Source organism: Botrytis deweyae, assembly GCF_014898535.1.
Source record: "Botrytis deweyae strain B1 chromosome Unknown BDEW_001, whole genome shotgun sequence".
Taxonomy (NCBI): domain Eukaryota; kingdom Fungi; phylum Ascomycota; class Leotiomycetes; order Helotiales; family Sclerotiniaceae; genus Botrytis; species Botrytis deweyae.
Window position 1 is genome coordinate 2263049 of NW_024066208.1, and position 13828 is coordinate 2276876.

The following is a 13828-nucleotide window of genomic DNA, read 5'->3' on the forward strand; positions in this document are numbered from 1 at the left end:
ATCACATATCAGCATTTCTGTATATTTCTATAAGAGTGTTCATCTTCATTAATGTATTGACTATTCATAAAGTGATCTTGTAACACCCGAATAAATATGAGCAATTATGTCAGAGCTCCAAAATCTGCCAATGTAATACTAGAGTATATCAATGCCAACCTCCGGTTCATCTCTCGCATTAAGCTAAGAAATGTTAGTTGAGATCATGATAGAGCTTGATGGTTTGACTTACACAATGGGCCAAAATTTCGAATTCGCATTGTTTGATACCCTCACTAGTTCCATTAAAAAGGCCGACTTCGTTCACCGCCTCAAACCAGCCAGTGTAAGCATCTGAGTCACTGCAATACCCAACTCGTATATCAACACCAGTACGAAGCTTCAAATCCTCGAGAAATGCTCCTCCATGCGCAGTGATTCTTTCACAGTCCTTCGAAGACATCAGGAAACCATCGTGTCTGAGTTTCTTTCCCTTTCCATCTTTATAACTTGGAGCAAAGGAAACAAAATCGAAATCAGGACAACTGTCATTTTTCCATCTGCTTGGTCCCCATCCGAAGTCAAGCCCGGATCGAATTTCATGGATTTCATTGGCCCATGCTGCAGCTATTCGTACACCATCTATCTCAAGAACATTATGAACGGAAGGACGGAATGTGATCGTATTTGGCATTTCTCCTGCCGCATATCTGTATATGAAAGACGGGAGAACGATGGAAACCTCCCTTGTACTGGGTGAGCCTGGGAACATAGACGAATTTGCATCTTTCGGAGGCTTGCCATGAAGAATTTGAAGACTTGTTACCGTCCTGTGACCAGGATTCCAGTCTCCAGAAATCCAATTACATTTGCAGGAACCGTGAAGATGTGCTTTCGTTGCGAAAGCAATTTTTGGAAGTTTCGTTTGCCAGTACAAATCAACGAAGTCCGCAACTGTTCGAATACATGTATTTTCGCCAAAGTAGACTGTGTCCAGATCGGGATTGAACCATGTACACTGAGGCTTTTCTCCTTCGACTTTGAAAGGAATTCCAGTATTGGTGTTGCAATTGTTGAATACTCGCTTTTCGAAGGTGCGCATTCCTTCTTCACGGGCCTCTCTGTTGACTTCCAGGATTGGTGGGGCACGATTGGTCTGTTTCGAAACTTTGAACAATCGATGAAGGTCATTTTCAGAGCTACACCATACCAGTTCAAAGATTCTTGGGTAGGATAGAGCTGCGAATCCCCAGATCTTGCGTCTTAATTCTAAAGGTAATCGGGAGAATGGGGTAAACTCCTCAAGTGGGCCGGGCACAGAAATGAGGGGTGTGCTAGGCAAATTCGCCAACTGAGATTCTTCAGACTGAAGGAACATCTTGAGAAACTCCTATTTTGGAGACCGTTCCAAAGGCTATTGATTCGTTGTATTGAAATAGAGAGAACTTTGATATTTTGTTTTGTGGGCAATGAAGTAGAGAGAATGTTGATATTTTGTTTTGTTCAAAAGTATTGAAAACTGGGAGGAAGTGATTTTGTGGTTTTAGGTGATCGTGTGATAAAGTTCACTCAAAATAGGTACCTATCCATCTATGGTTTAAGTGAACATGGTGAATGTGTTATGGTGATTGACATACAATTTCCTGTTGCGGGGTACTAGATATATACAGTCTTCTTTAAGGTCTTATGATTCTTAATTTACATTCGCCCGATGAGTTGGTAGGTATTTTCATCAACGCATAACTGTCACATCTCATTACTCGCGTCTTTTACCTAGTTTCGGTCAAGCACAGCCCCATCCAAATTTTTATCCCATAAATTCCCAAGAAAAATGTGCAAGTAAGAGTGAATGATAGATCAACGTAAATTAGACAGGTAAATGTTATAAAGCATCAGCAAGAGTGGTGTCATTACGGAGTGATGATTCCTCCTGCTTATGTTGGGAGGAGGACAACCGATACGCTTTCTAGAATGCTCAAGGAGGGCGTGACTAATTATTTATGGCAGAATACGCGGATCCTTCAACATACTTGCTGAAGAGAATTGTAGGAAAATAGGAATTTCGAGATGAATGATATAGTGATTAACATGCAACAGTATGTTTCACTTTGGCATCAGATCTCTTCGACTAGAGCTTTCATCGTTGATGCTTTATTTCCGTGAATTTCTTAACATGCATGGAATGGTATTAGTTAAGGTTCCAAGCACGACCATATCAGCTCACACGTTCACGAGTAGTTTGCAATTGAAGTTTGTAGTAGACGACTCAACTTGACTGGGTTTGGCAAGCAAAATGTCGCCCGCTTGTTGAAGGGGAAGAGAATCACGGGGAGTGACTAAATTTAGTAAAAAGCTTATTGTATCATACGACCGTCGTCGCGCAATAATCCTCAGTATTTTCGGAGAAAAAAACAGTCATGATAAAGTAAATGCACAGATATGAACTTCTTGAAGACGATAAAGTAAACAGTATCTCCCAGACAGCAATAGCTAAGACCAGATGTCCACCCTATCTTTGAACGCCATTCCCTCACAGATAACTCTCTCTAACTGTTCATTCCAATTTTCTCCCGAGCTTTCCAAGACCCGTGGCCATAGTTTTCGGATATTCTCTTCAGTTGCAGGATGAATGTCAATATTCATATCAGCGTATCTCTTGATCAGAAGTTTCACCTTCCCCTCGTCCTCCCACCAGACTCCTTCCCACCAGACTCCCTCCACAGGCCCCGGTTGTGTAATTGGCAGGTTGAAACCTGTATTGAGCAGTTGCTTTACAATTGGCTCGTGACCCCAACAAGCTACCCACCAGAATATTTCCAGACCAGAAGGATCCAGGTAACTGATATCAACTTTCCCTGTACTCAATAAGAGCATTGCTATGGATTCATAGCCTTTTTCTAGAGCATATGCAATTGGCGTTTGTTGGTTTATATCAACAATATTGATATCAACTGAATTTGTATCGAGAAGTAGCTTTACTATAGATTCAAAGCCCCCTTTAGCAGCATATGAGATTGGCGTTTTGTAAAACCTATCAGCAATATTGATATCAGCTGAATTTGTATCGAGAAGTAGCTTCACTATAAATTCAAAGCCCCCTTTAGCAGCATATGAGATTGGCGTTCGCCCATATCCATCAACAATATTGACATCAACTGAATTTGTATCGAGAAGCAGCTTTACTATAGATTCAAACCCTTCTTCAGCAGCATATGAGACTGGCGTTCGATGCTCTAAATCATTTTGATTAATTTTTACTGCACCTGCATTTAGTAGCAGCTTCACTATTGATTCGTATCCCTTTCGAACAGCACCTAACAGTGGTGTTCCGTCAAAGTTATCGGTTGTGTCGATCTCGACTTTGCCTGTTTCAAGAAATAGCTTTACCACATTCTCGTTCCCGGATTCGGCCGCCTTATAGAACGGCGTCTGACCTCTGTCATCTTTAAAATTGACATTCACTTTGCCTGTATTAAGCAAAAGCTTTACCACCTTCTCGTTCCCGCTCTCAACCGAGTAACGAAGCGGCGTCTGACGAGATTGATCTATAGAATCGACCTCAACTTTGCCTGTATCAAGTAAGAGATTCACAACCTTCTCATGCCCTTGTTCCGCCGCATAAGAGAGTGGCGTTCGATCCTGATTAACAACATTAGGATCAGGAATAAAGTTCGATCGCTCGCTTAACAAGTCCCTTGGATCGACTTCGAGTTTGCCCGAATCAAGCAACAGTTTTATAACAGTTTCGAGTCCAAAGAACGCTGTTATATGCATTCCTGTCAATCCTCTTCTCTGAAATCGGCCGTAGTAAGAGATTGGAGACCCGGGACTCGAGCCCTGGTCGACATATGATTCCGGTACATTATCAGAATTCATTAATTGCCATGATGCGTCGACTTTTGCTTGGTTTTCGAGAAATTTCAAAAGCGCCTGCTCTAATTTTTTTTCTAAAATTGAAGCCTTACCAGCGTGATGCCCCCAAAATCGTGCGGCATACATGGAGAATTGATGAGACCGTACCCGCTTTGCGAAGTCTCTATACCATAGACAAAGACCGGTATTGAAAGTTTCGAATGATAGATATGTAACGCAAATTGTAGTAATAAAAGTTTCTGCATCAGGGAACCATTTGTCTCGTGTTCGTTCGAAGTATTCTTGTGTAGTATAATGGACTAAGCGGATTATTTTGCTTTCTTCATCAACAGTCACCAGTCCGGCACATACAGAAATCATTGTGCTGATTTCAGTAAAGTTTTCTTGGTCAAGCTCTGTCTCGTCAATCTCTACTGCAATAGCTTCTTGAAGTTCTGCTGTTGTGAGAGGCCTTTTTGCAAAAGTGATCCAAGAAAGAACCTGCTTTGCAAGGTCTCTCTCATCATCCAGCTGTCCTTCAATTCTTTCCATAGCATCTTTGTACGCATATCTGTATGCGGCGGATCCAGTTGGAAGACTATTCAAAGCGTTCCGCATAACCTTTGGAGACTTTTTCCCTCTTAACGAATCAAAATTAAGTCGAGCAAGCAGAAACCTTTAAATTCTATAGGTAAGCATTGTCTACCGCTAGGATTGGGATGGGTTGCATACATTCCATCAACTGCTTTGATGATTGCAGTCTTGACCTCATTTTGTAAGCCCGTGCTTTTGCGTACATATTCAGGTAACTGCGAAATGCGACCGTCTAAGTACCTCTCAACATCTTTATCACTCGCTCGAATCTCCAACCGCAAAGAGCCATCAAATCTTTCTTCGATGTCGGGAATATGTCTCGAAGTTGCGAAAAGGCTTAGCTGATATGTCTCCTGAATATCGAAAATCTCTGATAGAAATTGCATTCGGCAACCGTTGGTCATTTGACATTCATCAAGGGCATCAACAACAATAAAAACCTTGGAATACGAATCGATCACAGACTTGAGGGCACTGGAAATTTCCTTTGTCGACGGGCGATTCTGCCTGGGTGAGTGTAGATCAAACATCTCCTTCACTGCACCTGGTAGTGAAGCCTGGTATCCGGAGAGCTGCTTGAGAAGGCTTAATAGCAAGTCATCAATCTTTTGGTCATGTTGGCGTCGGAAGTTGCAATAGAAGTACGCAATTCCAACATCTTTGTCGTTTCGGAAGCGATTGTTGAGTTCTTCAACAACAATTGATGTAAGCATCGTTTTGCCTGCACCAGGGATACCTGGACAAAACAATTTCTGCTTATCAGAATTTACCCATTCTATGAACACTGGCGAATCTAGAAGCCATTGTCCTGTATCTACTTGCCGTTGTGTGATGTAATCATGCTGTTGAGCTGCATGGTTGATTGGGGTAAGCCAATCCAAAATCGCTAAAGATTCCTTGTTGAGTTCCCGATCATCTTGTCGTTCATGAAATTGGTCTGCGCCGTTCTTGATCTGATGTAGTATTTCACTAGATTGTATTAGTCGGAGATTCCAATATGAAGGAAGTGATTACTTGGTATATTTCCCCCGAAATGCATTCAAAAAAGTAACATTTGTTGTAACACGACTTCGAAACTCTTTGATATCATCAGGCTCCCACTTCAACCGTTTCCAAATTCTCTTCGCCTTAGAGCCCACACCTCTAGAGTCAGATCTCAATTCGCCATATGCGCTCAACGCTCGTTGCAACTTCTCAAGAACATCTCGACAACCGACGATGATTTCTTCGAGTTCACTCTTCTGTTTGGCATTGAGGTCTGGCAATGATAGCTCATCTTCGATATCCTGAAGTACAATGGAGAGACTTCGCACCCTGCAGATCTCAATAAGCTTGTGTAATTCAAATCGTGATCAGATCCACCTACTCGAGTGAGATATCCTTAAATTGACTTGGAGCATCCGCGAAATCTTTTCGTATCTTCTTGGCAAGCTCGATCACCGCGAGGATGTCGCCTATACCAAAACCAAAGCTCATGTCGATATTGATTGATACACGATCTCATGTGGAGAGTGGAATGGTGAGAAAGATATACATCGGATATGAAAAAAATCGACAGAACACGGCTGAGGCAAATTCGGCGGATAAGTTGGGTTTGACTCGCATAGCTAAGCCACAGTGAAGTGCAAATAAGACTTCCCGTCTCTATTGGTTGTCGCTGGTATCAATTGGGTATAGATTGAAGAACACGTCAAGTGTCCGGCAGAGTTGGGTGCCAATGTAACCCTACTCCTTAGTTGATATCGCGGCCTCCCCTTCTAGCGAAACCTGGCAGTCACGCATCAAACTCACTGAGAACGCGAGAAGAGATATTTCCAGAATTGCTTGATACTTGTTTGACTATTTAGGATGTCTATCTCCGCGCGCAATTGACCAGCTCACAGCATCGTGATCAAGTTTCCTAAGATATCAGCCCCGTAACTATCAAAAATTGGCAAGGCTCCTACCACATACTCCATAAAGGCGTAATTAATTTCATCTGGTCATAAGTCGAGATATACACTGAGCTTCATTGGACCTAAGTAGGTTAAATTCTAACTTGCATATTCACAGAATAATCCCAACGCCTCTCTCTGGCATTTGACTCGACCACTCCTTATTTTTTCTCCAGATTTTCCTTTGATTCTGTCTGCGCCCTGTATTTCTGCTTTTGAATTAGCAAGCGTTGCTGTATAGCCGGATAGTACTAGGTAGTTATCTTATCTCTGGCCCACCTGGTTGCATTTTCGACACTCGCTTGCATCCAATCATCTACTCGTAGTCGCGTTTCTGAGGCTGTTCGCCGGTTGAAACACGAGACTCAGCGAAAGGGGAACGACTTCTTAGACTTGGCAATGGTAACAGCTAAAGTACAAATACTCATACTTGGGAATGTGTTAAGGAGAAACTTCTGTGCCGGGCTACATAATATTCTTCACCGTGAAACTTCTGGTCATTGAAAGGCGTAGAACATTTTTCAAGCCCATGATAATGTTGCTAACTAATCTTAATGATGCTCATATTTCCATATTGTGTAGCCCGCATTTTTGACCTATCACCTAGTATCGAATGATACGTAGTCCGATACGCTTCCAAAACTCCGTTTCCGTGTTAAGTATTCTGTATATGTAATTCAACCATAGTCTCATGTTACAAGCCATGCGATTTTGAGAGTGGCCTTAGGAAGTAAAGCGTCTCCCGTAAGTGACCTGTGACTCGTTACATGGGCCAGTATATATAGCCCGGCCTCTTCCAAATCAATGAACATAGAATTCAAGACCTCATCCACAGACAGTCTTACAATCCGAGCATTCTCCTACATCCGTCGCGAACCTTCTGTTCATATTCCGCCCTGTTCTCTCTCCATTGCTTGGCAGCTTCCACGTTTGCCGGACTCTCATCATTTGGTTCCGCTAACATACTCATCACACTTATTAAGATTTTCTCGACACTTTGTATGGGTGACCATCGCTCCGATGCATGTTCATAATGGTTCGGATCGTCTCCAGCCGGGTGAAGAATAGATATACAGACAAGACCGCTGGGGTAGACTAATAATAGCACGTATCAGTATTGCACTCTCCAAGCTACGATGTGTTGGACATCGTTGATGTCGGAGTAAAGAAAAAAGAAAGAAGAACATACCATTGGGATGCCAAACTTCCCCAAGAAACCTCATACTCGGCGGAGAAAGTGGATAGTCTTTGGGAAACTGCAACTCGGCAGCGAACACTCCCCCTTCGAACGGCGTACCCTCTGGTCCTTCTATTAAAGCCTCCCAGCAAAGTAAGTCATCTTCTGTCACCGGACCTGCAGTGATACCGTCTGGTGGATTATTTGTAAGGGCGCGATATTCCTGAAGAAGACGACGCTGCGCAGTAGCTGAAGCCATATTGTTTAGGTTGTTGTATTAAATCGTGGGGAAGAGATAAGGTACAGCTGGAGGTCGAAGATGGATGGTTGGGATCCCCGGAGACAATGGAAGGTTGTGGCGGTCTGGAGGTGTGGCTGAAAAATCACGCTAAAATTGAGACCTGAAACTTCTAGCGTCGCAATGATCACTATAACTTACCCCGCCATGCCGGTGAATACCCGTTCGAAATCCGTCTTGAGCTCTTTTACTATTCTCTATCACTTCACTATATAGCTACGTATTAATCGAGGCTCCATCAAAAAATACTCATTATTCCTCAACAAACTTGCGACTGGAATTAGCTCCCAATCATGTCTGCGACTCAAACCCCTCTCAAGATTGGATACGTCCCTGAGCACTTCTCTACCCCTCTTCACTTTGCGCAAAAGCATTTCGGTCTAGAAGCCGAATTGATGCCATTCCCATCTGGCACTGGGCATATGATTACATCTATACGTTCGGGAGAAATCGATGTAGGTATTGGTCTCACTGAAGGCTGGGTAGCTGGATTGGGGAAATCTGATGTGGAAGGAGATGGAGGATATAGAATTGTCGGGACATATGTTGAAACGCCATTGTGTATGTCTTTCCTTTTATCAGGGGCATATTCTACAAGCATGGTACAGACAGATTGATTGAATTAAACAGGCTGGGCGATCTCGACCGGCGCAAACAGACCATTGAATAGCATCGCACATCTGAAGAACGGCAAGATTGGAGTCTCAAGAATCGGGAGCGGGAGCTATGTGATGGGATTTGTTCTTGCAGATGAGCAAGGTTGGCTCAACGAAAGTCAATCGTCAGAGGAACCATTCGAGGTCGTTCCTTTACAAACGTTCGAGAAACTGCGCAACGGTGTGAACGATAGCACAGTGGATTTCTTCATGTGGGAACATTTTACCTCCAAACGATACTACGACAATGGAGAGATCAAGCGTATCGGGGAAATATATACACCATGGAGCAGCTGGAAAATTGTTGCCAGCACAAAAGTCCTTCAAAGCACAGAAGATAAGAGGTTGGACGATTTGTTTGAGAAAATCGACAAGGGAGTTAGATATTTCGAGAAGAACCAGGCTGAGGCTGTGAAATATATCAGCACTTCGTTGGATTACAGCGAGGAGGATGCAAATGAATGGTTGAAGACGGTCAGATTTGCAAGTGCCACAAAGAACGTAGATTTAGCGGTTATCCAGAAGACTGTGGCTACTTTGCAGAAGGCCAAAGTGCTAGGAGATGATGGCATGTCAGCAGAACAGATGATTGCTCAATAAACTTGAGCATAGATTGTTTGGGGATTTGTTTCTAGTAAAGAAATGAGTTAATGGTTATCACTACTACCCATCACCAAAATCACATTGCTGCAAGGTTATAGGACGACAGCTATGTAATGAACTTGTGTCTCCTTACAAGCTGTCATACTTTCACTTACCATCTTTTATCTTTATAAGCTGCGCCACTTGGGAAAGTGCTGAGAATGCTATGCAAGACTCAAGAACATCTGTTTTACTTGTCTAAGCTCGACTAAACGTTCGCCATGTTCAAGAGGTGAGTTGCCGCGACACGTGTTCGAGTACGAGAGCAGCTTCGCTCAGACCGCAGTTCCTTGTGTATCATGATTCATCCGATGACACTGTGCGTGCGAATAAACGCTCTAATAGTCAAAACCTGTTAGTAGAGGGAAAAGGCCGGTCGATCCATGGAGACTATAGAAAAATATGCATATCATCGAAGCACCTTCACTTGGAAAGATTTCCTCGACGCGAGTGCCAAGGATTTCATTTATAGCTGAATTTGATTGACAGTCGACTTGAAAATGCCAAAGTGACTGTAACTTGCTTCAAAATCCAGCACAAGAGGCGTATGAACGGCTCGGTTGCGAGAGCAACAGCCGGTGATCACAGGACCGCGCTGTAGTTTTTGGCTACCATTGTGATTATGATATGGTTTCCAGAATTTCATCAAGCCCTATTATTTTGTATCGCTTCGAGCATCATAGCCACGACGAGATCGATCCATTGCACTTATTTCCAAAGTCTATGAAAGTCAAATTGAAGCATCAGGAGATGCGTGTAGAAGATACCAGAATGCTCGACTGTATACACAACGATGATGCACTCTGTACACCCGAAAGGCAAAGATTCAGCGTGGGATGAACGTTGATTAGGATTGATTCTTGTACAATTGAAAGGGCAAGGACATGTTATATTCATTCACTCGAATGCTTTGTAAGGTTGCAAGTCTTCTGAAGAGCAGACAACCGATTGTTGAAATGATCTGAGCGAAAGAAGGCAACGTGTTCAGCAATTCAAAGCATAGAAATAAGGCATGTTAGATGATGACACGGGAGCTCAAAGGGCTACAGATTACGAAACAAATGCACACTATGCGGGATTGTGAATGTATTCGGGCCGTAATATCGAAAATCGTTTCTATCCAGCGGTGTATAGTGTTCGGATATGACGTGTCTATTCGGGGCGGAGTAGACAAATGCTCGGATGGCTTCATGGTAGGGCGGAGCGGCCTCGAGGCGGGGTCGGAGCTTCTCGTTTGGGGAAGTCTGGTGTGGTTTCATGGGTGTGGGGTCGCGGGGCAGGTGGGGGTGTGGGTCACATTCTAGATTTTTGTTTGCGATGTACAGCGGAATCTAGAAGTATCACCTGATTGCTCATTCGTGATATGGTGGAAGTTTTGAGAAGATGTGAGGGAGAGGCACTTCGGTTAATCAGTTGGAATTTAGGAGAGTCTTATTACATTAGTAGATCTACAAATTCTAGAAAAAAACTGACCACAGTGTAGGGCGATGCAAATAGCAAATTTGAAAGGGCACAATCATCAACAAAGATTATGAGCATATATCATAAATACAGTGAGTGAACTGAAAGCAAAAGAGTCAGTGTTTCAAGACTACAATCTGAGAATTCAAGTATTCGGTTTCATCCCACGCAGACTTTTGTAGAGAAATTTTCAACACTTCTGTAGGCCTTGACGTCGATGGAATCGGACAGACATGATGCATTAGCATAGCTACATTCTATCCAGCCCTTATTTTCATTGAAATATTTCGAGTGTTTCTCAAAAATCTCTAGAATGATTCCTTTCTATTTGGGTTCGCAGGCGAAAAGAGCTTGTTTCATATTTTGGAGAGTTTCCCATGGCAGTAATTTCATCCTTGAATTACTCGTCGACGAATCCTATACTGACCATTCAATCATTTACAGTGATTGTAATGAGCAGCCTGACCACGACTGAGGATTGCTAGGCCTGTAGCTTCACATGCTGTGAAAAGAGTGGACAAGTCGTATTTTTGAGAGGTTTGGGTTAATGAAGAATGTTCCCCTTCGTAATTTCAGTCCGCCTAAGTAGCACTATTTTCTAGGACTAAGCTCTGGTAGCAACTCTTCTCGTCTCTTGGAATCATTTTGTTATGCATATCCTGTAGTTTTCAATAGCGGAAGCTACCAACGTAAAGAAAAGCACTACGATGTGGTTCCATGCGCTGTTCCTTGCATTTATCGAGTGCGGCATAGCTACAAGTAGGGATGCTAGAGCTTCTATACTGACATCGGACTACCGGGCAGATAAAACCTTGACAAAAGATTGTAGATAGACTAAGCCGCATGTTTCCAAGCTAAGCGTCGCCACTCGCTGTAGTACTTCTTCAGAAACTACCATCCAACTGTTGGTACTGACGCAGAAGCAAGACTCTCACTTGAGTTGCATGTACTAAACATACTACCCTTTATCCCCTTCTTTCACTTCCTCTCATTCTATCATCGATCCCCTTTTGGTATTCTCTGTCTACCACAAATACTTTTAGGTCTTTAGCAAGTATCAAGGAAGGTTTAACGATGCTTCGATTCATCAACGACGGGATGTTACAGGCACAATATGAGGTCCTGAGCTAATCGGTGGGATACGAAAATTTCTTCACACCTGCCTCTTCCAGACCTAGTGACAAAATTATAAGTGAATGCGATCGTGATACGATAAAATGACAATGTGCGGAGAATTAAATGCATGATCATGAAATGACGCTAACCTTAAAGATAACATGTAAAAACGGCAATGTGGGGTTAGTCTCAGGGGTAAACAAGTCCGAAGAATTCCCATCATTTGTTCTTATTAACAAACATGACATCAACATCGCTCATTCAACTACCTCTGTCGGCGGAATCTCCAAATTGAGGTCATCCGCATAAGCTTTTTTCGATGAAGACACCTTTCAGAATGGCGGGATGTATCAATTACTGTCTACTAGTGTACTATGACGGACAATCGCGGCATTTCCTACCCCTCCTCCCACTTTCAGCTGCGTGATAATTGGTCAACACACCTTACAATGCATATATTTCGCACGATCGCTCCACCCATGCCCTGACAATCTTCCTTGCTAAGATGGCACATGCTAGGACGACATGTCTACCGTGCAACCCCACTATCCACGCATGTGAATAGCTTCCTCCATATCTACTTCCGTGTCTGCCACCTTTGTTCGCTCTCCAAACACAAGCTCGTCTCATCAACTCTGCTCTCCTCAGTTCAAATCACTACCCTTCACATTTTTCTAAACTACAAACACCTCAAATCGCAAAAATGGCCGGCGAAGCAATGAACGATGGAAAGTTTAAGCACAACCTCACTGAGGCACCCACATATACATCCAAGGTGCTGCCCATGTTTTCACTGAAAGGACGAACTGCCATCGTATCTGGTGCAGGCGCAGGTATCGGACTCGCCGTTGCGCATGCTCTCGCTGAAGCTGGAGCTAATGTCGCTATTTGGTACAATAGCAACAAGAAGGCTATTCAAGAGGCGGAGAAAATTGAGAAGGAATACGGTGTTACTTGTAAGTACTCGCACATGCCGAAATCAGCCAGGTTCACGTAGCGACTATAACTAACCGCGATTCAAATAAATAGGCAAAGCATACCAAGTGAATGTTACCTCATACGAAGCCGTGGAAGAGGCTGTCAACACCGCCGTAACTGATCTCAATGGTCGTCTCGATATCTTTATCGCAAACTCTGGAATTCCATGGATTCAGGGTCCTGCCCTTGACGGAGAATTGGATCATTACAAGAAGGTTGTAACAACAGATTTAGATGGAACATTCTACTGTGCTCGTGCTGCAGGCCAGCATTGGCGCAGACAAAAGAAAGAGGGTACTACTATTGACGGAAAGAAACTGGAAGGATTCAAGTATGGAAGCTTTGTGGCTACCGCAAGTATGAGTGGGCACATTGTCAACATTCCCCAGTTGCAAGCTGCATACAATGCTGCAAAGGCCGGTGTCATACATTTATGTTCGTATACACTCCAAATCCGACTTACGAAATGCTAATTGAATCACAGGTAAATCTCTCGCAGTAGAATGGGTTGGATTCGCGCGCTCCAATACCGTCTCCCCTGGTTACATTGCAACTGAGATTTCTGAATTTTGTCCACCTGAAACAAAGGCTACTTGGAAGGACAAGATTCCCATGGGTAGAGAAGGAGAGGCTCATGAGTTGAAGGGTGCATTCCTTTTCCTCGCCAGTGATGCTTCAAGCTACTGCACTGGAACTGATATCATTTGTGATGGTGGTTATTGCCTACCATAAAGAATTATATGCGATGGATGATTGATGAGGTGTTTGGGGTTTGGAAATATTGGGATAGACTAGACACCGTTGTTGCGGTACGAAATGTATCTTTATATCTTTAGGAAAACAATGAAAGCCTGTTTACTATGGTTGGCTATTGGAACTCTCCTCCATCGCTTGTGTGTGAAATTTGAATGATTTTGCGGCAAATACTAATTTTTTGGATAGCTTCAATCACCACCTGCGAAACCCCACTCTACAATTGACACGTCTGACAGCTGTCATAGATGTGCAACAAACGACAAATCCGCCCACTAAAATCCACTTTTGAGTATTTGACAGCTGTCGCAGACGTGCAACAAAATGTTTCTTTTGTAGTTGTTGTGTTTTAATGAGACACGTTTTGAAACATATGTTGTGGTTTTCT

The 13828-nt window shown here is 43.2% G+C and overlaps 5 protein-coding genes across 5 annotated transcripts; 2 read left to right on the forward strand and 3 right to left on the reverse strand.

Moving 5' to 3' along the window:
* Positions 1-166: 166 nt before the first annotated feature.
* On the reverse strand, positions 167-1357 carry EAE98_000680 (uncharacterized protein; the record flags this gene model as incomplete). The annotated part of the gene is made up of 2 exons (XM_038948298.1): positions 167-172; positions 233-1357. The coding sequence occupies 2 exons, from the start codon at positions 1355-1357 to the stop codon at positions 167-169; spliced, it is 1131 nt and encodes a 376-aa protein (XP_038815975.1).
* Positions 1358-2469: 1112 nt separating this feature from the next.
* On the reverse strand, positions 2470-5901 carry EAE98_000681 (uncharacterized protein; the record flags this gene model as incomplete). Its single annotated transcript, XM_038948299.1, has 4 exons — positions 2470-4507; positions 4564-5394; positions 5440-5739; positions 5792-5901. 4 exons carry the CDS (start codon positions 5899-5901, stop codon positions 2470-2472), a joined length of 3279 nt encoding a protein of 1092 aa, XP_038815976.1.
* A 1299-nt stretch (positions 5902-7200) lies between these two features.
* Positions 7201-7795, reverse strand: EAE98_000682 (uncharacterized protein; the record flags this gene model as incomplete). Its single annotated transcript, XM_038948300.1, has 2 exons — positions 7201-7454; positions 7549-7795. 2 exons carry the CDS (start codon positions 7793-7795, stop codon positions 7201-7203), a joined length of 501 nt encoding a protein of 166 aa, XP_038815977.1.
* A 140-nt stretch (positions 7796-7935) lies between these two features.
* EAE98_000683 (uncharacterized protein) lies at positions 7936-9341 on the forward strand. Its single transcript, XM_038948301.1, has 2 exons — positions 7936-8395; positions 8465-9341. The coding sequence occupies exons 1-2, from the start codon at positions 8128-8130 to the stop codon at positions 9088-9090; spliced, it is 894 nt and encodes a 297-aa protein (XP_038815978.1). The 5' UTR covers positions 7936-8127; the 3' UTR covers positions 9091-9341.
* Positions 9342-12261: 2920 nt separating this feature from the next.
* On the forward strand, positions 12262-13610 carry EAE98_000684 (uncharacterized protein). Its single transcript, XM_038948302.1, has 3 exons — positions 12262-12665; positions 12739-13122; positions 13172-13610. Exons 1-3 carry the CDS (start codon positions 12413-12415, stop codon positions 13417-13419), a joined length of 885 nt encoding a protein of 294 aa, XP_038815979.1. The 5' UTR covers positions 12262-12412; the 3' UTR covers positions 13420-13610.
* Positions 13611-13828: the final 218 nt, after the last annotated feature.